Source organism: Schistocerca nitens, chromosome 4 (assembly GCF_023898315.1).
Source record: "Schistocerca nitens isolate TAMUIC-IGC-003100 chromosome 4, iqSchNite1.1, whole genome shotgun sequence".
Classification (NCBI taxonomy): domain Eukaryota; kingdom Metazoa; phylum Arthropoda; class Insecta; order Orthoptera; family Acrididae; genus Schistocerca; species Schistocerca nitens.
The window spans coordinates 987,645,353-987,670,779 of NC_064617.1; the positions used below are offsets into that span (position 1 = coordinate 987,645,353).

General features: G+C 40.5%; 2 protein-coding genes across 4 annotated transcripts in view; both read right to left on the reverse strand.

The window, feature by feature from the left end:
- Positions 1–25,427, reverse strand: part of LOC126253702 (CD151 antigen-like) — a 247,146-nt gene that overhangs the window by 39,753 nt on the left and 181,966 nt on the right. The gene's annotated exons all lie outside the window — the stretch shown is intronic.
- The window catches only part of LOC126253704 (CD151 antigen-like), a 115,223-nt gene that overhangs the window by 39,753 nt on the left and 50,043 nt on the right, over positions 1–25,427 (reverse strand). The window contains exons 2-3 of one of the 3 annotated variants that reach the window (XM_049955230.1): positions 3,797–4,090; positions 3,607–3,696 (exon numbers count right to left, since the gene is read on the reverse strand). In XM_049955230.1, coding sequence (XP_049811187.1) covers positions 3,607–3,684 — 78 coding nt within the window. In that variant the 5' untranslated portion in view covers positions 3,685–3,696; positions 3,797–4,090. Of the gene's footprint in view, positions 1–3,606; positions 3,697–3,796; positions 4,091–15,964; positions 16,110–25,427 lie in introns of those variants that run through there. The other 2 variants (XM_049955231.1, XM_049955232.1) reach the window with 2 other exon arrangements.

The window sequence follows — 25,427 nt, forward strand, 5'->3', positions numbered from 1 at the left end:
ATACTAGAGCATAAAACAGGTTCCATAACTTCTACAACAGTTTTATGTCAATGATATAGGCCTATAATCACATGCATCTGTCCTGAGACTTCATGAAAACTAGAATGACCTGGAGTTTTTTTGAGTCACTAGCTATCCTTTGTTGCTGCAGTGTTCTACGATGAACTGCTGTTAGAAGGGGAACAAGTTCTTTCACGTAATCTTTGAAGACTCTTACAGGTATCTCATCTGGGCCTCATGTCTTTCCACTACTAGGCAGTTTTCGTTGCTTTTCTATTCTGTGTTAAGTTCTCAATATTTGTCATTTCAACATTTGTACAACTACTGAAACGCAGGACGGACCATATTAGCATCTTCCATACTGAAACAATTTTGAAAGCCCAAATTCAGTATTTTGGCCCTCTTTTATCTTCCAGTTTGGTGCCATTATGGTCACTGAGTGACTGAACACGATTTCTAATCACTTACCAGTACTTATGTTATTTAACATCAAAACCTTTTAAGGATTTTAGTCAGATCAGTTTACAGTATTTTACTTCACCGGATCCTGCTCTCTTTGCAGTCCTTCCACTCAAAGGGAACATTTCATTGCAACTGGTTGGTGAAAGTTACTATTAGTAGCATAGGAGCACATGGCAAGGGATATCTCCCAACCTATACAATATCTTTGTTAACCTTTGTGTCATTGCTACCTCCAGGTCTTTGTCACACGATTCATCGATTTACATTCTACTTTGAGACAGAGCCAATTGCGAAAGCTGCCATGTTGTATGTCAATTTACTGCAGTTCTACAGAATCTTAAGTGGCTATGAACAAGTTTTTCACTACTTCTATTACTACGAACCAAAAGTTGCCAAGAACATGACATCACTGGCAGAGATTGCTTCTTTCCGTTCCAACTCTGCCTATGCAAGCACACATCCTCTGAAAAATAGAAGGTCACAGTTGGTCTGTCGTGTGTGTGTGTGTGTGTGTGTGTGTGTGTGTGTGTGTGTGTGTGTGTGTGTGTGTGTGTTTGACAAAGGCCTTGTTGGCCGAAAGCAGTTTTTTTGTTGTCCTATCTGCAACTCAGCATCTCCACTATATGGTGATTGGCAACTTTTCTTTTCATAATATTTTTACATTCCATCCTGGATTTTCCAGTGTTTGATATTGAGGGATTAAATTGTTCCCACTCCTCCCAAGGCTTTCCAGTGGTGTAAAAATGCCCTGAATTTTTAGTACTTACTTTCATTCATTTCTTGAAAAATTGAACTTCAAATAATCAATGTGTTATGTATTACCTAATGAAATTAGAAAATGATAAAGTTTTTGAAAGTTTAGATATCCGTCATGCAACCTCCTTCCAAAGCTCTAGAGAATATTTCATTGGTGGGAAAATAATTCAAATAAATTCATCTGGTAGTCTAACTAGTTTATTTATATACCAGTAGATGATGTACCAACTACACTCCTGGAAATGGAAAAAAGAACACATTGACACCGGTGTGTCAGACCCACCATACTTGCTCCGGACACTGCGAGAGGGCTGTACAAGCAATGATCACACGCACGGCACAGCGGACACACCAGGAACCGTGGTGTTGGCCGTCGAATGGCGCTAGCTGCGCAGCATTTGTGCACCGCCGCCGTCAGTGTCAGCCAGTTTGCCGTGGCATACGGAGCTCCATCGCAGTCTTTAACACTGGTAGCATGCCGCGACAGCGTGGACGTGAACCGTATGTGCAGTTGACGGACTTTGAGCGAGGGCGTATAGTGGGCATGCGGGAGGCCGGGTGGACGTACCGCCGAATTGCTCAACACGTGGGGCGTGAGGTCTCCACAGTACATCGATGTTGTCGCCAGTGGTCGGCGGAAGGTGCACGTGCCCGTCGACCTGGGACCGGACCGCAGCGACGCACGGATGCACGCCAAGACCGTAGGATCCTACGCAGTGCCGTAGGGGACCGCACCGCCACTTCCCAGCAAATTAGGGACACTGTTGCTCCTGGGGTATCGGCGAGGACCATTCGCAACCGTCTCCATGAAGCTGGGCTACGGTCCCGCACACCGTTAGGCCGTCTTCCGCTCACGCCCCAACATCGCGCAGCCCGCCTCCAGTGGTGTCGCGACAGGCGTGAATAGAGGGACGAATGGAGACGTGTCGTCTTCAGCGATGAGAGTCGCTTCTGCCTTGGTGCCAATGATGGTCGTATGCGTGTTTGGCGCCGTGCAGGTGAGCGCCACAATCAGGACTGCATACGACCGAGGCACACAGGGCCAACACCCGCCAACAGGACAATGCACGTCCGCATGTATCCCGTGCCACCCAACGTGCTCTAGAAGGTGTAAGTCAACTACCCTGGCCAGCAAGATCTCCGGATCTGTCCCCCATTGAGCATGTTTGGGACTGGATGAAGCGTCGTCTCACGCGGTCTGCACGTCCAGCACGAACGCTGGTCCAACTGAGGCGCCAGGTGGAAATGGCATGGCAAGCCGTTCCATGGGACTACATCCAGCATCTCTACGATCGTCTCCATGGGAGAATAGCAGCCTGCATTGCTGCGAAAGGTGGATATACACTGTACTAGTGCCGACATTGTGCATGCTCTGTTGCCTGTGTCTATGTGCCTGTGGTTCTGTCAGTGTGATCATGTGATGTATCTGACCCCAGGAATGTGTCAATAAAGTTTCCCCTTCCTGGGACAATGAATTCACGGTGTTCTTATTTCAATTTCCGGGAGTGTATCTTATAGATTTCCAACAACTGCACTCTATTTTATTTATTATTTACTTATAGAATTCGTGCTACTACTTTTTTACCCATTACGTTTGCTGCAGGTATTCTATATTCATTTAATTACAATACTAATAGCTTCTAATGCAATACAAAAATTTTTCAGATTTCAGTCAAAAGGAGGTTGGCATCTAATAATAATGTTGCATGCAACTGAAACATCCATCTGCCACTATGTTTTAAAATGTTTGCCAGCTTTGAAATGTAATCTAGTGATTATTTTTATCAGCTCTGCGATGTATAACTGACTTAGTTCTCCCACAACTGAACCTTAAAATACTATATGAGTAAGCAGTTTCACCTACATAAACTTCTCATTAAAATACAAGAATATTTCACACCAATGAAAAATTGTCAGTACAGACATTGGTATATTTCTCTGGGCTATAAAACATAGTTACAAATCTTAGTTTATTACTTATCTGAGTGGACACACTTTGGGAACATAATTGAACTACAGGTAAATTTAAGCCTCGAGTCAACTTTCAAGTCATGCCAGTATAGCTTGGTTGGTAGGAGTTGGCTGCAAAATGAGTAACACTTAGGATCTAAACTTAACTGTTTTGTAGTTACTGTACTTTAACTAAAAGATAGTCCAAAGAGATAATCATCCAATCTGTCATTGGGCAGATGCTTATCACTTTTTCCTTTTGCTTCTGTAACTTCCACATCCAGCACGAAGCTAAAGCAAATATTTCCAAAGTTCAACATGCTTGAATGTTCTCAAATTTTATCAGCTGTTCCTGAGAACTACTAAACATTTTGGGAACATCAAATTATGCCATCAAATCAGAATTGAAATCAAGAATGAAACTTCACATTTACTTACAAATATTATGAAGTTAGCCACAAACATGCTGTACTTCATACATTGGCCACAGCCATCCATCTCCCTGCCGAAGCCCATTGTTCTTTAGATCTGCGAAGGAAAAAACATAAATTAGTTGCAACTACTCTAAGTACTTTATATGGTAGGAAATGTCTTACTGTAATGCATTAACTTTTGTTTATTTGTTTACCTTGGGGCTTCTCTCAGATCAGATATGTCATTTTATAAACAGATGCAGCATGTAATCACACCAAATTTGTTATACATGTGACAGCAAAATTGTTTCCAATCTAGGACTCCAAACTGAGTCCTACTTATTTGCAGTCTATACCCCGACAGCCTTTCAATCACCACTAACTTGTCTTGCAGCTTCTATCCATCACTGTGCCATCCTACCTTTTAATAGCATACCAGTAAACTTTGCTGCAATGCGCAAGGTTCAATCTGAAAATATTCTGGAAGTTTAGAACTATTTCTACACTACCTCTCCTACAGGAGTTCTGGTCCGACAAGGTATGCAGGAGAGCTTCTGAGACAGACACAAGGAAGTGCTAGCAGAGATAAGTTAGGCAACGTGTGAATACATGCTTTAAGAATAACACAAAGAAGAGCATTGACCACAGAAACCAGTAGGCCTGACTAGTTCATTTCAGTTTTCATCTGTAATGGGATTTCAAAATGGTGTGACTTACACTGAGATCTTTAGGGATTTTGATATCTGGTGAGAAGCAATCAGTAGTTTATTCTGAATCAGTTAGAACAGTTTATTCCATATTTACATGCTTGCTACATAGGCGTGACAAAAGTAATTTATAGTGTAAGGATTCAGTGTGTGTTGAATAGTACTGGTGTAGAAATGCTTTGAGAAGAGATGTGAGGAAAGGGGAGGGGTACATTTATTTAGGAGCCAATGGAGCAAACAAACATGGAGAAATTACATAATGATCTGATGATGCATGCCATGTTTAGACTTCTAGTTGCAGGATGGTTCATACACTGGTTATTGTTCAATTCATATTGTACCCATGAAGATAGGGTAATCAATCCCACAGAAGAAATTGTCACAACTATTGCAGCATGAATATGATTGTTGGTTTGAACTACTATAGAGCATCACTGAAATGCTGAAAAACAAAATAGTAGATGACGATACAGTATCTCAAGAAAGCCTTCTGAAGTAGTTTCAAGAACTAGTATCAAATGATTAATCTAGGAATCAACTATGGTCTAGTACATATTATATTAGTTTAATTTTAGTATGCACCAACGCATTCAAGCTGTCTTTTTTCTCACACTCCATATGCAAAAGGAATGGAAAGAACCCTTAATAAGTAGCACAATGGAAAATTCATATGCCATGCGCTTGACACTGTTTTGCGGAGTACAGATGTAGGTGTCCACCAAAGCACCTATGCGTTTCCAAATTTTGTCCCAAATACAAACAAATCAACAATGTACTAGAGGGAATACAAAAATGTGGCATCATCAACTGCAGCTTCCTACTGGTGGCCAAAGTCGCAGTCTAGAATGTAGTACAAGACAAATAGCTACTTACTGTGAAGAAGACACATTAAGTTGCAGACACACAATTAAAACATACTTACATAACGCTTTCAGCCACGGCCTTCATTAGTAAAGAGAGACACACACACCATCCACACACACAATTGCTTCCAAAATCAATATATGCGAAAAAAAGGAAAGGTTTGCAGGCCCGGATCGGGCGTGGGGGCAAACTGGGGCATCTGCCCAAATTCATATTCTCTAAGAAAAAGAATCTCGTTTCGCAAAGGGCCTAGCATCCAGCGCACGTCGGTCTATCGATTGTTCATATGATTTTGAAACGCATCCCTGTTGGTTTTTGAATATTTTTGAACACATTCGAAGTTGATTTCTGAACGAATCATAAGTTCATTTTTGAATGCGTACATAGTATACGGCTATGTGATGTGTCTGCCAGGCTAATCCCCGTCGCATCTAGAAATAAAAAAACTTTCCCGCAGACAAACGGGGACGGGGCTATACGAGACAAGCTGAATAAACCTTAACGAATGAATGAATGCCAATCGCTTTTTCCTGGGTGTGCCAATGATAAGCGTTGTTATAATTACGAGCGAAATCCATAGATTCAGATTACCACAGTGGAAATAACTAACAGGTAAGAAAGACTACGTATTAGCTTCTCTGTGTATCCACGAAAATGAAATTTTGGCAAAATTTTTGCCCGATAGTTACCCGGTTAGCAGCTGCTTAAGTTCTATTCTCGGAATAGCGCGGGAAACGCGTTGTATGAACACACAGTAACGCCTAACTGGAGTATAAACTTGGGATTACTAAAATGGTGATTCTGGCAGGGTTAATTAAGTTAACCGGAGAATGTTTTGACACGACTTCGTGACGACAAGGTTGATTGTTAGAACATGGAAGGAGAGGAAACGGAGTCATCAAACAAGTTATATAGAAGAATATGACTTCTAATTTATATAAAAATACCATACTATTTATCCATTTCATGCTTGAGAAACTGGAGCGTAAGAATGAAATGTGAAACTATTTCCTAACAAGAAAACTTTTTGCTTTTAGTAGGCCTATAGGCATCTGATATTATTATTTCGTGCACTATATTGTATCGGTTTTCTATGTAAATGAGGTAGATGAAAACGACCATTTTCTACCAGAACAGTTTCGCTTATTTGGCGTGTTAGAACTGGTGCAATTATTGAAATGCATATTTCGTGAACAGTGACAAAATTGACATAATCAAATCCAGAAACCTCACCAGTCTTGGGTACAATTAGTCTTAACAGCTTTTTCAGTATTAGACGACGACATTTTTCATGTAGCAAAACGTTTGACGAACTTTGATGACATAATAGATTCTTTCACAGAAAGGAAAGCAAGCCGTGTAAAAACTGTAGCAAGAGAGAGGGGTGAAAAAAGGAAAAACCACTGTTACCTAAGGACAGAGAATGTGTACTGTCTTGCTTGTCTCTACTGGTTTTGTGTTTCCTCTATTTAATTTGATGTCACGCAGAAGAGAAAGTTATTAGCTAATAGGCAATAAAGAGTGCAAATTTTCTGAAGATTTATTATTCTCCTGGTCGCAAATAATCCCACCCATTGAGAGTTTTTTAAGGGGGTTAGGATGTCAAACCGGCAGACTGGAAGCAGGAGAGGCATCACAGAATTTTAATTTCCAGTGTCTTGAATATACGTTTGATGGTTTCCGTTACAAAATATACACGTTCGAATTCCACAGTGGGAAATACGGCGACATGCGATAGAACAATGCTGTGTGAAGAAGTGTGGAACTGCACTTCAGCTCACGTAAGACCAGACCACGTATCTTCCATTTACTCAACATGTTCGTTTTATATGTATGTTTTTTCAAAAAGATGTGCGCTACATAATGAACACTTTTTCAAAAAAAAATTTTAATTTTTGACGTTCTATCTCAAATGCTTGAGGGATGGGGAGGTATCACTATCAAGTTTTTTCCCCGGTTCAGAAATATCGTAGATCCGGGGCTGAAGGTTTGATGTAGGTACTAATTGAAAGGTTCAATATGGGCCAAACTTAAAATGTTTGCTTTGTGGAGTATTTCTCTGCTACAATAAAAATATTTTTGCTGCTCTTCAGTTAACAACTGTAACTGCCTTCCTATGCCCAATGATTTGTAATCTTAGTGCGTTCGAACACCTTTGGATTTCTTATGTAGGAAAAGTGCTGTACTGATAACTGTTGGTCGGCAAAACACTGGAGGGCCAATAGCTTCATGAAGTAGCACCTTCACCTTCGTAAAATGTTACAAAAATAAAATTCCTAGAAAAAAATCACTTTTGTTATTTACTGCTTATCCATGAAAAATTGAAATTTGTGTGGTTTTCATAGTGCTTGCAACAAAGGGTGAAGCTAATTACTGTTAAGACTGACCAGATAAGTTAATAACTCCCCTCTGGCGGAAGCGCTATGAGAATAACTTCTAAGCGAATCGAGTATGTTCCAAGCAGCCTGCTGGAGGATCGAATTTTAACGACCGATGAAAGTGAGAGCCACGCAGCTAAGCACATTCTTGCAGAGAAAGCGAAGCCGCCTCTGGCGCTCTCCGAGATTATTGTTCTTAGTCGTCTGCGCATGCGCAATACCCGCTCAACCACTTCGGCAGCGGCGCAAGCTGAGAAGCTATAGATAGCACCGAGATCACTAGAAAAAGAGAGGGTATAGCTGTTTACGATGCAGTCATTACGTTAACATGGGGCTTCCCAATGCAGTTTTTGTGAACAGATTTCCCAATAACGTACCGCTTCTCAAAAGTCATGAAAACACTCCAATATCCGATCCGGACGGGTTTCATCTTCCACTATCTACATCCATACTCCGAAAGCCACCTGACGGTGTGTGGCGGAGGGTACCTTGAGTGCCTCTATCGGTTCTCCCTTCTATCCCAGTCTGGTATTGTTCGTGGAAAGAAGGATTTCGGTATGCTTCTGTGTGGGCTCTAATCTCTCTGATTTTATCCTCGTGGTCTCTTCGCAAGATATACGTAGGAGGTAGCAACATACTGCTTGACTCCTCGGTGAAGATATGTTCTCGAAACTTCAAGAAAATCCCGTACCGAGCAACTGAGCGTCTCTCCTGCAGAGTCTTCCACTGGAGCTGATCTATCACCTCCGTAACGCTTTCGCGATTACTAAATGATCCTGTAACGAAGCGCGCTGCTCTCCATTGGATCTTCTCTATCTCTACTATCAACCCTATCTGGTACGGACCCCACACTGCTGAGCAGTATTTAAGCAGTGGGCGAACAAGCGTACTGTAATCTACTTCCATTGTTTTCGGATTGCATTTCCTTAGGATTCTTCCAATGAATCTCAGTCTGGCATCTGCTTTACCAACGATCAACTTTATATGATCATTCGATTTTGAATCACTCCTAATGCGTACCCCCAGATAATTTATGGAATTAACTGCTTCTAGTTGCTGACCTATTTTGTAGCTAAATGATAAGGGATCTATCTTTCTATGTATTCGCAGCACATTACACTTGTCTACATTGAGATTCAATTGCCATTCCCTGCACCATGCGTCAATTCGTTGCAGATCCTCCTGCATTTCAGTACAATTTTCCATTGTTACAACCTCTCAATATACCACAGCATCATCCGCAAAAAGCCTCAGTGAACTTCCAATGTCATCCACAAGGTCATTTATGTATATTGTGATAGCAACGGTCCTACGACGCTCCCCTGCGGCACATCTGAAATCACTCTTACTTCGGAAGACTTCTGTCCATTGAGAATGACATGCTGTGTTCTGTTATCTAGGAACTCTTCAATCCAATCACACAACTGGTCTGATAGTCCATATGATCTTACTTTGTTCATTAAACGACTGTGGGGAACTGTACCGAACGCCTTACGGAATTCAAGAAACACGGCATCTACCTGGCAAGCCGTGTCTATGGCCCTCTGAGTCTCGTGGGCGAATAGCGCGAGCTGGGTTTCACACGACCGTCTTTTTCGAAACCCATGCTGATTCCTACAGAGTAGATTTATAGTCTCCAGAAAAGTCATTATACTCGAACATAATACGTGTTCCAAAATTCTACAACTGATCGACGTTAGAGATATGGGTCTATAGTTCTGCACATCTGTTCGACGTCCCTTCTTGAAAACGGGGATGACCTGTGCCCTTTTCCAATCCTTTGGAACGCTACGCTCTTCTAGGGACCTACGGTATCTCCTATGAATACGCTGACACATTCTTGGCCGGCCGCTGTGGCCGAGCGGCTCTAGGCGCTTCAGTGCGAAACCGCGCTGCTGCTACGGTCGTAGGTTCGAATCCTGCCTCGGGCATCGATGTGTGTGATGCCCTTAGGTTGGTTAGGTTTAAGTAGTTCTAAGTCTAGGGGACTGATGACGTCAGATGTTGAGTCCCATAGTGCTTAGAGCCATTTGAAACATTTGAACACATTCTGGAGACTTGCTTGGGTTGTCGGGTTTCTACTTGCTTTTTAAAACGTCCGCTAATATGAACGAAGTAATTTTTTGCTGTGAAGGAGGAGAAATACTGGGCTGCTAAGACCTTAGCCATTTTGTAGTGTGAAGGGAACAGCCAAAATGCCAGCTAAATTGAATACTGAAGTAGTTTATTTCCAGAAGCCGTTTATGCGAAACAAAGATTGCAAAGCAAACCGAAAATCTGTTGGCAAAACAGATTCAGGCCTTAACATGTAGATGCACCAGCAAAAATTGTTTCCGACATTCTTTTTTTTGTTCGGAAATCCGATTACGTAGAAAGTGATACACGGGACTTTATCTCAAGAGGAGTCAAGCGGATATCCTCTGGTATTTCAGTAGATACTTTAAATTTCTGTTCCGCATTATGTAGATCGTGGGTAAAAACAAATACAGCTCATGTGATGACAACAAAAATGTTTCCCATTATGAACAGCTTTTTCAAATGGAATTTACTTTCTTTTTTCGGTGGAGCTGTCCCAAATTCGTCTTTTAGGGTATTTTGTTTAACAACGTTTACGTTGCTGCAGGGTTGCTGAGGGTCTTCACACAAGAAGAATTAAGTCGAGCAAGGGAAACATGGTCAACAAATGCTTCCAGAAAATCACTTAAAGGGAATTTTTTTTTTACAGAGAGGCCAAGGAAGCCAAGTTTCTCAGAAATGGGAGACGTTTGGATTTCACCTGATAACATGAAACGTGGTGTGTAAAGCGAAGACTTTATGGGCAACAACCAAAATCATAGAACATACGCATCATTTGGATTGAGGAAAGAAAGAAAGCTCGTGGAAAAAGCTCTAGGTCAGTGACAAGCCTCAATGGCATATAAGGTTGAAATGACCAGCACAGCATTAGTGATCGTGAAATTTTTGTTACAGTAAATTATTACAATGACAGTCTTATTTACGTCTGCGTTTGTGATCTGTCGTAAATATAACAATTCTGTCACCAGTGTGCAGCGATTTACCAACATGAGCATTGATACAGTACGAAAGACCCTAGATCAAGAATCAAGTGGAATGAGAAATGGTGATTAATAGGGGAATTTCAGCAGAAGGAGTAAGAAAATAATGAAAACAGAAGAGAAGAATAAAAAGGACGCGACAGCAATCAGAAAAGCTGAGAAAGATGATAGGACTGGAACATATTGTCGCTCGTTTGTCACGTAGTATTCTGCAGGAATATACTAAAATAGAATCTACGCCAATAAAGGGAAAGATGCAACCACCTCTTGAACTCCACTTGGTTTTGGATCTCTCAGCTTTGTTTTAGACACGTGACAAAAACGGCAATAGAAACAAGAATAATTTAATTACGCTAAAGTACAGTCAAGACGTTGACGCTTGAGCTGTTTTATTATTTACGGAATCACGATCAATACTTGAAGTTTGAAGAGAGGTCTTGAGCACTACGAAACCACCGAAGAGTAAACATGTTGAAATGTTTTCTGGTCTCATGTAAGCTGTCTGAGGATAACAAATACTAATGTTGTCAGGTAACCTCTACAGTGGCTAAATCTGCATTTATAGACAGGCATTTATGTATAGCTGTAATATTATGGGTGTGTTCACTATTCGTACCCTGTCTTACAACATCGCAATAGTCTGAACTGGGACTCTACCAACTCCTGTTTGGTATGTGAAGAAATTTCTCTCTCAAATTTAGATCTACATTTAGCAAGAGCTTTCCTGCACATTGTTACAGTTGTCTGCCCAATTTAGATTTTCATTTAGCATTATGAAGAGATCTATTACATTTTTAAAAAAAATTATTTGGGTAGGTCTACCTTTAAGCGTGATAAATTATTCATAATGTATTTATTTATCAAGTTAGGTTCAGTTTAAGACAATTTTCCACTCATTCCTTGACAATGAAGGAAGGTTAGTAGAAATTCTATTCTTAGGACTAGTACTTTTTAAGATATAGATAGAATTCATCGACGTATCATTGGTACAGAAGTTTGACATTAATGCAAAGTCCGCTCCTTTTCTCACTGTCTATCAATGCTGTCAACACAATTTCTCGTTCAATTTTTGTTTATGACCTCTATTCCGCAGTCGGCTCATTTGTGTGTGTTCCTCAAGCAACTGAATAACCACATCAGCACATTAAGTAAGCAATTTCATTCTGAAAATGAGCTGAACAATTACAAACGTCGTCTCGAAATCAGTACCGAGGGAAAGAGTCATTTCATACCTGTTCATGACACTTTGAAACCGGCACTGCAATGCCACAGTTGAGCGAAGACTGAACGTGAAAAGTTTATTTGCTTTGAAAACTGCAGGAACAATGCGCGAGGATGCAATTTGGAATAATCTCATCGGCTCAGTTTTAACTAAATCAAACAGGTAATTTCTTCGATAGGAAACTGGAAAAGGTCCGTCAGTCTACGAAAGTCATATACAGTCGCTACAGCATGTATTTAAATACTGCTAAAATATGATATCCATAACAAGTTAGATAAGTGACAATCTTCGTAATTAAAGAAAGGCAGCAGGAATAATTTGTTTTATGCCTCCTAGAAGAACAATTTGACAACATCTAAATTGAAAGACAGCAAGAACTGATCTCTCGAAAACCAAGTTAGAAAAGACGAAGCATGGGTCTTCAAAGCGGAATTTATCAATATTCTTACGCTCCCTCTGTTCAAACGCACGCTAGCAACGGATAGCAAAGGTACAAAGAGAGCGACCGATACTGTAGCTAAGTAATGAATATACACGTTAGTCAGAAACAGACTGAAAAGCTTGTAAGGGTGTTGTAGCGTAGGTTGTGCTCCCAACTGATGATAAAATTCGATACGTTGTGCTGTTTCCGAGTTAATTAGCTAATACTGAAGTTAGCTCATCAGACCGTTACTTACGCAAGTTCAAGTGCCTTGTCAGATGCATTTAGAGCCATTTCTCATAGCGCACGAGACTGTTCAGCCCTTAGGTCGGGTTCGATCCTTATTTTGTATCGCTCAAGTGCGGTTTTAGGAAACCGAAGCAAGAAGCACGTTTGGCGTCACCGCGTCTTACGGGCCGCTTGAATGTGCGCGCGAACACCTGATCGGTCAACTTGAATGCTGATTAACTCTGGAACAGGGCAACGCTCGAATGTTTTTCTTAACAGTTATTTCTCAGCACAACCAACCTTGCAATACCCTTACAAACTTTTCAGACAATTTTTGACAAGCCTGTATAACAGAAGCACAGTACAAGAAACCTTCGCTATAGTCGCAAAACAATCTCGACGGCTCCTTTGGCATATATCGTTGGGAAAAGACTAGGAAAATCTTCCTCTGTTCGTTTGTCCATGGTTCATTATACCAAGAGGAGAACACGATTTTGATCTCAGTACGATAATCATGCATAGGAAGTGGCAAAGAGGTTTCTCGGCATATAGCGATCATTCGACGACATTCCTGTTCCAGTGACCAATTACTTTTTCGCAAAAGGAAGTGATTTTGGGAGAATAATATTTGAGGTATTACCAAAGCTTTTCGCAAATTTAGAAATGTGAAAAACATTGCATGTCTTACAATGTTTGTTACAGAGCTTAAACTGAACTGTATTTTTTAAGTGGAAGTTTCTAGAAAAGCCATTTCGATAACTGTTGTTACGTTCATAGCCGCGATTTTACGCAAGGTCCGCATTCGTTTGCATTGAATGTCTCTCTGCAATGGCTGGCGGTTCGTTCCAGTTGTGGAATGCGGTTTACAGGTAGCTCCCAATACAGTTATCACATACTCACCGGTTCTTGTAGTTCAATGTTTTTCTCAGACGCATGTTGCCCTATTCTTTCACCTCCCGTTTGGCTCACGAGGACAATACGGCAAGTGCCATAACGTGATTTCTCAGTAACTCTCTCAGTGGGTCAAAGTATGTGAACCCGTATTTCGGCTTATCCGTAGATACTCTACCGTTTCTGGGAAAACGACGGTCAAAGTTTTCGTGGTACTTAACGAGGGGTACTCAAAAAAGCGGATTTTTTAAAAGCTACATATTTTTAAATTTTTTACAAAACCTTATCCCCTTCAAAATACTCTCCATTCCAACTAATACATTTGTCCCACTGGAGCTTCCTGTGTTAGAAACATTTTTTGTAGTCATCTTTAGAAATGGCTGACAGCTCTTACCTCCTTTTTTCTCGACTTCTTCAATGTTGCAAAATAGCGGGTCTAGTGAAGCAGGGGATACAACCCGTCGGCTTTGAACAATGACGTCATTCCTTAGTCATAGATAGTAATGTCTTCACTTCGAGGCATAGAGAATAAAGCAGTTGTGTGTTCTAATAAGTGCTATCATTAAAATAATTGAATGTGAATCTAAAAGCGATAATTTATCTATATTTCACTATTTTGCCATATTTCACTTTCTTATTCCACCAATATGCTTCAGTAGCTGATACGTGTTTTTTGGCTTTTTTAAAAAAATCTCACGAGATAGAATAAACTGATCCTAAGATACAGATGCTTCAGTAGCTGATAAGGGTTTTTTGGCTTTAAAAAAAATCTCACGAGATAGAATAAACTAATCTTGAATCTTGATCCTACTTCATTAAGCAATCAATAAAAAACTAAACTAAAACATAACAGCAAAAGACTTCGTAATCTATTCTATTTTCAGTTTACCATTTTCGCTTTTGCTGTTATGTTTTAGTTTAGTTCTTTTATCGATTGCTTAATGAAGTAGGATCAGTTTATTCTATCTCGTGAGATTTTTTTTTAAAGCCAAAAAACACTTATCAGCTACTGAAGGGAGCTACAACACTAAGAAGAATCGCTTCTCGGCTTTTGACAAGATCAATGTGTAGTTCCCTTTCAACAAGTGAAACGCAAAGATTAAATAAACAATCAAAACATATAAAATGAAACAGGTTGCAAATGTAACGTACGTGTATTTCCACCTATTCGTTACCAGTGTACATATATCGAGGTCAATGGAAGTCTGGTATACATATATTACATACGTAGGTCCTTCTGTCATCAGTAATACTGATATGTACGTAAGAAAGGACTGTTAGTAATAGCGGAGACGAAATAAACAGCACATCTACAATTTGTATCCCGTGTTCCACTTAGGGTTTACTGAAGCGGAGGATACATCGTTCAGGTGAAGAACAGGACAGTAATGCTAGTGAAAACGAAGAAATCGCCTTACGACAAACTCGTATTCCGGACTGTACTTAAGCAACACACTTCGAATGAGCTTTTAATTTGTATCGGGTGTTTCATTTGCGGTTTAGTGAAGCAGGGGATACATAGTTCACGTGAACAACAGGACAGCAATGCTAGTTGAAACTAAGAAATCGACTACGCTGAACTTGTATCCCGTACTGCACTTAAGCAATACGGTTCGAAAGACTTTCGAGATACAACTGACATACATGTAACGTGATGTATTCTTTGCTAGTAATTTCATTCATTTCTTTCCATTGTATTTTGCGGAGAAATACTAAGATACAAACACGCGATATCGTTAACGTGAAAATACTACTGGCCCTTACATATGTGAAATAAAGTTTATCTCTCTCGCATTCCTTTGTTTCTCAACATTCTCGTCAGCTCTTTCATCTTTGTAATACATGCTCTCTGGCGACTTGTGACATTGTTCAAAGCCGACGGGTTGTGTCCCCTGCTACACTAGACCCCAAATAGCTGTCCTTTCACGCCCCTTTTCATGCGCCGAAATAAAAAGTAGCACGGAGCCAGAGGTGCGTGGGGCAGCTGAACCATGCCATTTTGAGCCAAAAATGGTCTAACAGAGATGACTGTGTGCAGGTGCGTTGTCGTGGTGGAAGACCCAGTCTCCTGTCTGCCACAAATCGGGTCTTTGACTAACACTGTTGTACAATCTTCTTAAAATTCCAAATAAAAGATCTGATTGACAGTCTGACCTAGGGGGAACAAACTCTGAATGAAGAATACCTTTAGCATGAAAACAGCAAATCAGCATTGTTTTGATGTTTGATTTGACCTTTTTTTAGATGGGGTGACGATGACGTCTTCCATTGGCATGATTGTTGCTATGGTTACAAAGCATTATGACTAGAAAAATTCGGCAGCAACCGTTTTCATTCCGAGATCTTCCGTTAAAATTCGCTGAACCGAGCTGCGAAATAAGCAATTAATCTCACAGTTCATCAATTGTCTGTTGGTGGTCTGTAAGCACAAGCGCTCTAACTTTTTCAATATTTTCGTCCATTCGGGCACTTCATGGACGTGCAGAACAAGGTTTGTCATAAACCGAAATGTCGCAATTTTTTAAATCTAGCAAACCACTCCTACACGGGTTTTTTACCACTGCGCCATCTTGGTAAGCTGTTTTTAACATTAAACAGATTCAGCAGCGTTTTTACCTAGTGGAAAGCAAAATTTCACAGCTTCACGTTGTTCACTTAAACTTGCCATCATTAAAAACTGAACGAGAACAAAACGGCGCTAGCAAAAACAATCACTGCAGAGGAACAGAGCAAACCAGAGAGACAACACAGGCGGCACTGAACTGGCTATGAGTTGCGCTACACACGCCTAGTGGCAGAAATGCGTACTACACAAGCTCCGCCCACGGGAATGTTTTTCCGGTTCTTTTTTGGGCACCCCTCGTATGCGCCATTTAGCGAGTAAATAGTTCAACCGAAGTGGTGGTACAGTGGATATCGTCGCGGCTTCACGCTTTTGCGTTCCGTGTTCGAAACCTCAATAATACTTTTATTTTTTTGTTTTTCATTTATGCACCCATGTCTGTGAGAAGATTACTACACTAATGTTTTTCAGAGTATATTTACATAATGTTGTTCTGATTTGTCTACGAGTTGTATGTCAGGTGACTGAATTAAAGAATTAGAAAATTTGGAATTGTTTTTGGTGAAATTCCTGTAGCGTATTTTGGTTCATGATCAACTGCAAGCGCCAGTTTTCGGAAAAGTAATCCGTTCTGCATAGTTTGCGCCGAAATTATTGCCACTGTACGAATTATTGTCACTGTGTCAAGCCCACCTTTCGTGTGATGATAGGCACCTCAACTGAGCGAGTGCATAATATCCTCCACGGAGAATTGGCTATGAAAAAGCTACATGCGAGTTGGGTGCCGCAGCTGCTCAGTTCTCCAAAAGCGCGTCCTGCACAATATTTCAACGCAGTGTCTGGCTATGTTTAATCTCAAGACGTTTTGCGCCGATTTGTGATTGCTGATGAAACCTGGATCCATCATTACACACCAGAGTCAGAACACGGACAAAGGCTGAGGGAAGACAAAGGCAATTTTGTCAGCTGGTAAGATGGTGGCGACTGTCTCTTTTGGATTATCAAGGAATATCCCCACAGATTGCCCAGAAAAAGGCAGAATCATAACTAGGCCCTATTATGCTTCATTGTTGGACCATTTAGAACTTGAATTGGCTGATAGACCACAGTTGGCAGTAAAACAAATGCTCTTTCTCCAGGATAATGCGCTATCCCACACATTAGCTATAGCAACGATGAAATTGCATGAACCGGGCTTTGAATTGGTTCCTCATCCGCACTTTTCTACTAGTCTTAGCCCCAAGTGACTTATTCCTGTTCCATAACTTACGTGGGTTGCTGGGAAGATATTCTCATCAAATGTGGAAGTGGTAGTTGCCAACGAGTATTTTGCAGAGTCTGACAGAACCTATTTTTCCAATGGAGAAGCTAGAAGACCACTGGGTCTGATCTCTTAAAGGAGACTATGTCGAGAAGTAAGATGAGTTGTTTACGATTTTTCTTGATTGTTTTTTACCAGATTTATCAGACCACCAGTGTACTTCCCTGCATTGTACTCAGCGGGATTATGGGCCGCTTCTGGTCCAAGTGTGAAGTGAAAGACCAGAAGCGATTTAGCACAGGCAGTGTAGTAGCTAGTCACCCCGTGGCGGACCACTCAGGTTAACTGACCTGATTCACGCCCACCGCGTGACAGAGGCTTCTGTCTGTTTGCGGCGCCTGAGTCACGAGGCCTGGTGGGCTTGCAACGTGACTCCCTATCCTTGATCTCGACCCACGATGGGGGAAAGCAGGCGTTACGGCGGCCAGGAGGTCGACCGCTCTACCGTAGAAACAGGACGGGCTGACGAGCTGGGCACACCGTCTCTGGAGAACGTATACTCTGCGTACTGTGTGTACAACTGAGGCGTAGCGCCGTGTACCGTTCCTGCCTTGGAGGCGGTTAAGTGGGAGGTGTGTCTCAGAGCTGGGTAGTGACAGATGGTGACGCGAGACTGGACGCGCACGTAGTTATGTATCAGCCGATAGAGGACAGTATTGGATAGGGGGACTGATTTTAGTTTCGATTGTGCCCACTAGAGTGCACTGAAGTAATAGAATGTTTTTCATAAACTGTTCTAGTATTTTCATAAAGTGTTGTATCTTTTTGTGTACGTAAAATGTTATAAATGTGTTTTAGCAGTATGAATGATGCGCGAGTGTGGTTTAAGGTTAATATGAAGATAACTGTTTAACGAGTTACGTAGTGGGATTTAGCGTGGGAACATTTCGTAGTAGTATGGATATGGACAATGGGGATTTTTGTAGAATAGATTTGTAAAATAAGGTATAAATAACAATAGTAAATAACTTTATGAATAAGCAAAACTTCAGCATATTAGATAATTACGTCGGAAAAACGTGCAGTCGTTAGGTTTACTATTTTGCGATTGGTTATTGGTGAAAAGCGCGGACTGAAGCGGCAGAATGTTGTTTTGCTATTGGCTGTAGAGTAAACTGACCAATGGTAAAGCAGTATTCTTCGGGCGGCTTTCTATGCTGGTCGAGAAGACAGAGTATTCTACAGCAGGAGTCGGAGCCTACCCATGAAACAATTCGGACGTGTGTAGCAGTAGTTCCAATGGAAACGATAAGTTGCCGGATCTAGCAGTGTTTCATACATCAAAAGTGCGGTAAAGTGGGCGTGTAGAAATTTCGGAATTTTTAAGTGAATTTTGTGACGAGAAAAGACATATTCCGTGTGGCATATTGAGCAGGTCGGTGGCTAAAAACTATGACTGCATTTGGTACCGACAGACTTAATATTTGGCGAGCATTCTCAATCAAAAAAACAAACAGTATTTTTGTAGCTATTGCGCTTTCGGGAAATGCAACACCATAAACTTGCTAACGTGAGTGAAAGGGATTGTGAGTGACTGTGTTAAGACTAGCACGGGCTTGGCAGTGATACTTGTTCAGAATATATTAATTGAGGACAGAATTTCCAACCTTTCAATTCGCGTGAAAACTTTCTCCCGAAACGTAGATTAGTGACTTTAATTGCAGCCTGGTTCACGTCGAAGTACAGTAGGTTTCACTCGGCTTCCCTACTGATATGCTGAGACTATGTTCACAGGTAGGTGCAGGTACGTCGTAAAGGGGCGGAAAGAACCGAGCCGCCGCACGAGACGTATCTGTCTTACACGTTTTACTTGTGCTGGTGCGTGCAATCTGCACAGATAAAAACGGTGAGACTCATTTGTTCATTAAATTTCTCCACGACACCTTTGTTGCAACCAACTAAGCCAATGTGATCTTTATGTTTTACAGGGTTGTCGAGTTGATGTAACTTGCTTTGATGTATAATGAGGTCATGACCTAAACTTGGGAAAGCTGAAGATATGAGCACGAGGAAGCATTCTGTTCAGTTACTATTGATTTTTTCCTTCTTGGGCTTACTGTAAGTAAAAAATAGTAATTGATGACAGCTGCTGCATAAGATGGCCACGCAAACTAACATTGTATGCTCAGTTTTATGATGTATTGCTCGATCAGTCAACACGGAAGAAGCATTTTGCTGTGTGCGGTAACTAGTCACTAGTGCAGATGGCGGATACCAGCGTTCGCCGTATGCTGAACAAAGGTCTTCACTCCCCATGCACACAAGATGCAAGTTGTCCACTGGAAGGAATATGATGAACAGGCTACCAATGCCAGATAAGGCCCATTTCCAATTGGCTGTGTACGTAAACAGAACTGATGGTTCTGGGCCGCGCACAACCAGTGTGAATCGGTGCAGCGTCCTATGCTTAGTGCGAAAGTGGCAGCATTATGTGACATTCCTTCCGAGCGCATTGTCGGTTCGTATTCTTTTGGAAACGAAGGTATTACTGTAACAAGTTCTGAACGCTTCACAGCCAAGTTGCAAACATTTCTGCGTATGATGTCAATCTCCACCGTCACCTATGCTTCCGGCAAGATGGAGCGACATCCCATACTTCAGGTCTTTCCATGGAAGTCCTGAATGAAATGTTACCACGCCGAGTCATTTATCGCTTTGGGGACAACTGGTCTGCTCGTTCGTCCGACCCAATAGTGACCAAAACATGAAGTTTACAAGTAATGCCCAGCCAGTATCGCCGAGCCAGAAGATCAAATTCGTCGTGGATTCCGGAGATTCGGAATGGCATGTTGCGGCTATACTATTCTGTTTTTACACATGGTGGGCACTGCTAAAAAAGAGCAATCATGCTACAAGACTTCGCACAATGCGAAACCATTGTCATACATACAGTAGGAAAGGAAGTTGAACGCATAAATTACGGAACACTAGCAATGGTATGACACGCCTCCAAAATACTGACTGACAGTCAAAATCAGGGTGAAAGGAAAATTAGATAAGCTGATTGATTGACTGAATTGAGGTGGAGGTAAGAAACCTAACAGTGAGGTCATTAGTTCCTCGATCCAAGAATGGCGCATCCGGAAGTGGGGACATCCACTGCCAACGATTTCTGTTTTAGTCAGTAACAGTAAAAGCGAGAAGGCTAAAAATTTAATGGACGTATTTTGTAGCATCAATAAAAACAGCAAAATGAAAGAAATAGGGAAGCCAGCAGGTGGGTGTTGCTGACAGGAAACGTCGACCACAGTTGTCCTATCCCTGATCCATTACAATCGAGAGACCCTGCTATTCATAGTTGGACACCCAGAACAGAAAATTGAGTGCTGCAGAAACAAGGGAAGCAACCGATCAAAACAGAGCAAAAGAGGGATGAAAGTTTCCTGGTCGGGGAGTCCCCAGATCTAGTGTATAGCGGTGGACACCCCACCCCCAACCAACCCACACCTGCTCTGGGGGTAGATTAAAACCTTTTAACTGAGAATGAAAACCACTTTCAGAGAGAAAGCTGAGGACCAGTTCAACCATACGTTAAATGTCCGCCAATTAGAAAACTATGAGTTAACGTGGTGTGGCAGATGTTGTCCACGTGAAAATTAGGTAAATATATTGGGGAAGACCAATTTAGATCTAGAGAAAGCAGAGCAACAATAGAAACAATTTTGGCCTTGCACGTGTTATTGGAGAGAAGGGAGGATGTGAATAGAAGAACTTAAGCTTATCTTTATTGACTTAGACAAAGCTTTTAACAATGTGAACGGAATGCTTCTCTTTAGAACTATGAAAGAATACGGCTAAACTGGGAGCACAGAAGAATAATTACTCAACTGTATCATAATCAAAGCACAAAAATAAACCCGTAACATAGAGGAAGAGGCCAAGATTAGAAAAGGAGCTAATGATATCGTGATAGTTGCACACTCCGAAACAGAACTATGTTGCGAGTCCTATCAGAAACGAACTATGGAAATTACAAGTGAACAAACGGGGAAAAAAACAAAGGTAATGGTAGCACGGAGTAGTATGGGGGGAATTAAAATTATCGTCAGAACTGAGCAGGTGAAACAATTTTGTTAGCTCGCTAATCACAGAGGACAGTAGACGCTTAACGGTTCTGAACGGCAGCACTGGCAAAGCAGGCATTCATGACTAAGAAAAAGATATGAACACAGACCTCTGCAAACCTTTTGCGTGAAGGGCAAGTTGGACTGTGGGTAGGTTGGAAAGGAATAGACTTAAAGCTCCTGAAAAGTGAATAAGGTGGAAAATGACAAGGAGGACTTGGACGGAAAGAAAAACTTTTAGAGCTCAAGGGAAGCCAACGAAGAGAGAAAATTGTTGAAGGAAATCGGAAAAAGAGAAACTTTATCGTGTCAGACAACAGCGTCATTAATATTCTAGAAGGGAAAGTTCTGGGAAAGAAAGTAAGAGGAAGGCATAGGATGAAGTATTTGGAAGACATCGAGAAGAGGATAGGATGCCACTATGTGGAACTAAAATGACAAGACAATGACGAGTGATTGCGTCAAGTAGGCGTTAGCCTTCAGAATGTGTGTACGGACACATTACCCAATGTTATTTTCATTAAATACCGATACACACTAATCCTCCATAAAAGAGAGAATGTATCTTTAGCAAAAAATAAGTATTTACACTTTCCTCTGCATTATTGTTTTATTTTCAAAACCGTCAAGCACTTCTGGCACACACTGTGTAAGCTGCTCGTGGAATTAAGGTGGTCCTTCTCTGGTGGATTATATTATAGTTGATAATATTTAAGACTCTTCTTTCAATGTGCCTGTCCGTCACTTAACATGTGCTCTTTGTGACAACAATCTATCCTATTTCATATTATTAATATCTTTGTAATTCCCATAATAAACAATATGAGAGCATGAGCACTATTTATAACTACTAATTAGTGGACTGATAGAGAACAATATGCCATGTGCCCCTAACATTCATCTATGAAGACTCATTTATTCTGCTAAATAAATGTACTGTGCACTGTTCTAGTGCATGTATTGTATGCTGTGTCCAGCAAGTAAATACCTCAAGCCAGCTGTGGTAGCTGAGCGGTTCTTGGCACTTCAGTCCGGAACCGCGCGACTGCTACGGTCGCAGGTTCGAATCCTACCTCGGGCATGGATGTGTGTGATGTCCTTAGGTTAGTTAGGTTTAAGTAGTTCTAGGGGACTGATGACCTCCGATGTTAAGTCCCACAGTGCTGAGAGCCATTTGAAGCATTTTAAATACCTCAAACTCTGGTGGTTGCCTTTATCTCCTTTTTTTAACAATGATAACTTGTCCCCTAACATTCTCCAATTACAATAATTGTGTTGAGTAGGGTTTTTTATCCATCCAATTAAATTAATAAATAACAGTTAACTTGTCACCCAAGTCTGACAATACTACTAGATTTATTCATTTACTGTTGCATATTGTCACACATAGGTGACAAAGTAAATAACAAGCAGGCTTAAAAATTTGCTTGCTTTCATTCTGTAAGGCGATGCAATGTCAAATTTTAATGCAGCTTCTGTAGTTGAGCTATAGTTTTTGTCATCCACAAGCACATAGCAAATTATTTACTATGAGAGTTCAGATAGTCCTGCAGTCTTTCAGTGATTTTAGTATACTGATTAATACCTCATTTTTTCTTAATGAGATTTCCCATAAATCACACCAGCAGATCACTTCATAGATTCATTACTGAGGGTAAGGTGGTCTGCATAAAGATGTGAAAGTAATTACTTTTTTCAGGGGTTTTTCTAATAATTGCCAATGTTTATTTTCAGTAACTTGACAGCACCCATAAAAATTTGGACAATAATCTAAGGATTATTTTGTATGTTCTAATTATTTTCTTTATTAGAACATGCTTGTGACAATTAACATACTAGTTTATAAGCAAAGTTGTTCCCTTGTGTTTTACCAGGGCATTTTCATGCCACTATTGTTTATACCATGAAAATATGAAGTTTCCACTGCTTTAATTGGAATCCCTTCGATGTTCATCATCTGGATGGCCTGTCAGTGAGCACGTCATGTAGTATATCATTTTGCTTCTATTACATTTTTTCATGTAGCACAAACGTTTATGTTTAATCAAGTAAGTGATTTATATGGCTCGAAGACTCATTACGACTTCGAGTGACAGATTATCGGTGGCTCATGACATAAAAACTCTGTGAATAGAATGTGAAACATTACGTGTACAATGGACTAACTTCTGATTGTTTCAGGAGTAGGATCACAGTGGAATTTTAATTAGTGGCATTGTTGTAATCCTCCATTTTGAACACCGAATGTAATTTGATGAATTATGATAACATTTCATCTCGTACAAGAGGAAGATGTGTACTGAAATGTAGCAAGGAAAATCGTGTATGTAAAATTATAATTTCGTGAATGGAAAAGGTATGTTCAATTCTTTGGTTGTTTTAACCTCTCCCTTGTTTGTGCCTCAGAACATTGTTTGGTGTGTTGTAATTGTAGGGAACTTCGTATCCTGGGAAATCAGTAGACCCTGCACCATGGTCATTTATGTTCAATTTTATATATTAAATTCTGGACTTTATTGAAATTGATGTGCAACTTGGACACTGATCCTCATGCTGCAGAGTGAGTATGTCATAGCACCAAGACAGCTTCCCCATGGTGTACGATTCTGCCTCTGATTATTTTAAGAATTTTCAGAGTCTATGATCGCCAGAATTCTGCAGAGCCACAGATATTTTATTCCATTTGGAATAATTAGTTTTATACCTGGGAGAGCGGAAGATAATTTAAAAATTTTGGAGAAGGGACTTCTCTTGCCCCAAAGTTTCCATTCAAGTTACTAGATATTATTCAGTCATAGTAATCTAACTTCAGTTTCACAGGGGGAGGGAAGTTAAAATTATATCTATGAGCTGACCTGAAACATCTTTAGTTGAGGGTCACAATCTGGAGACGACAATTTACTGACATGGAAGACTATGAAAATAGCATTTTCTTTATTGAGTTTTCAAATTATAACTTCATTTTCTTTATACTCACTTTCATATGATTTTGTTACCATGTAGAATAGACTTAAGACCAAACCAATTTGTTTACAATGGAGTCAAGCTATATAATGTACTGCCACAAGATGTCAAAGACAGGAGTAGTATGTAATTTGAAACAAGTCTAAGTATATTTACTAAATTGTTTTTACTCTACTAAAGAATTCATCCAGTAAAAATTGTTATTACCAATAAATAATCAGGTTGACCAATAATGCAGCTAATGAGGATGGAGTATATTTGTAAACAACATAATGCATTTCTAGTTTGTGAATTCAACAACATAATCCGAAAGTTGTACCATCAGAGACTGTAGTGATTCAAGAATTTCTGTGTAAATTCTAGAACCACTCAGCCTTCTACTGTCTCAAACACATGAGTGTGTGTGTGTGTGTGTGTGTGTGTGTGTGTGTGTGTGTGTGTGTGTGTGTGCGCGCGCAATCAGTCGCAGGAAGAAAGTAGACATGGCGGACAAACGGCACTGACGAGTACTTGTCGGGCAATCCATAGAGGTTTTAGTGAGTGTGTAAGGAAGAACCATGGAGTTTATATGCAGCTCTATGCTTATTGTGTCACTGACTATTGTTATTAAAACAAGGACAGTTGAAAAAGAACTCGACATAAACTTGCTATAGACAAGACTTATTTTCTGATTCATGTTAAAAGTTATGGTATCCAAGTGAACTTTCTTTCAACTGTAACTCAATTTCTTTCTGATGTTCGGCTGTACAAGAGACTTATGGGAAGTTACATATTTATGTGGAAAGTGAGAGTTTTATTGTGTATTGAGGTCAAATACATCCTTAATTGACGAAAAGTAAAATTTGTATGTCTACTTATTTCATAAGTAGTAAGAATCTAAAAATCATTGTACCTAGCATTATTTGATGGAGAAGTAGTCAAGAGGGTTTTTGGCAGCCGGCTAGCCAGTAAAGAAGAGTGGCTGCAAGTTCCAAGTAAGTCACGTCATAAAGAAGTGGAAGGTGGTTTGAGGGAATAAACTGATGTAACCCAGATCCACACTCACACTTTAAGTTGTTAGAACACCCCTCTTTCATTTCTGTTGTGAGCGATAAGTTCCTTCCATTCCTTTTATCATACATAATTCATTTATTTGAAAGAAATTTCTCTAGAAATGAATGAATAAAT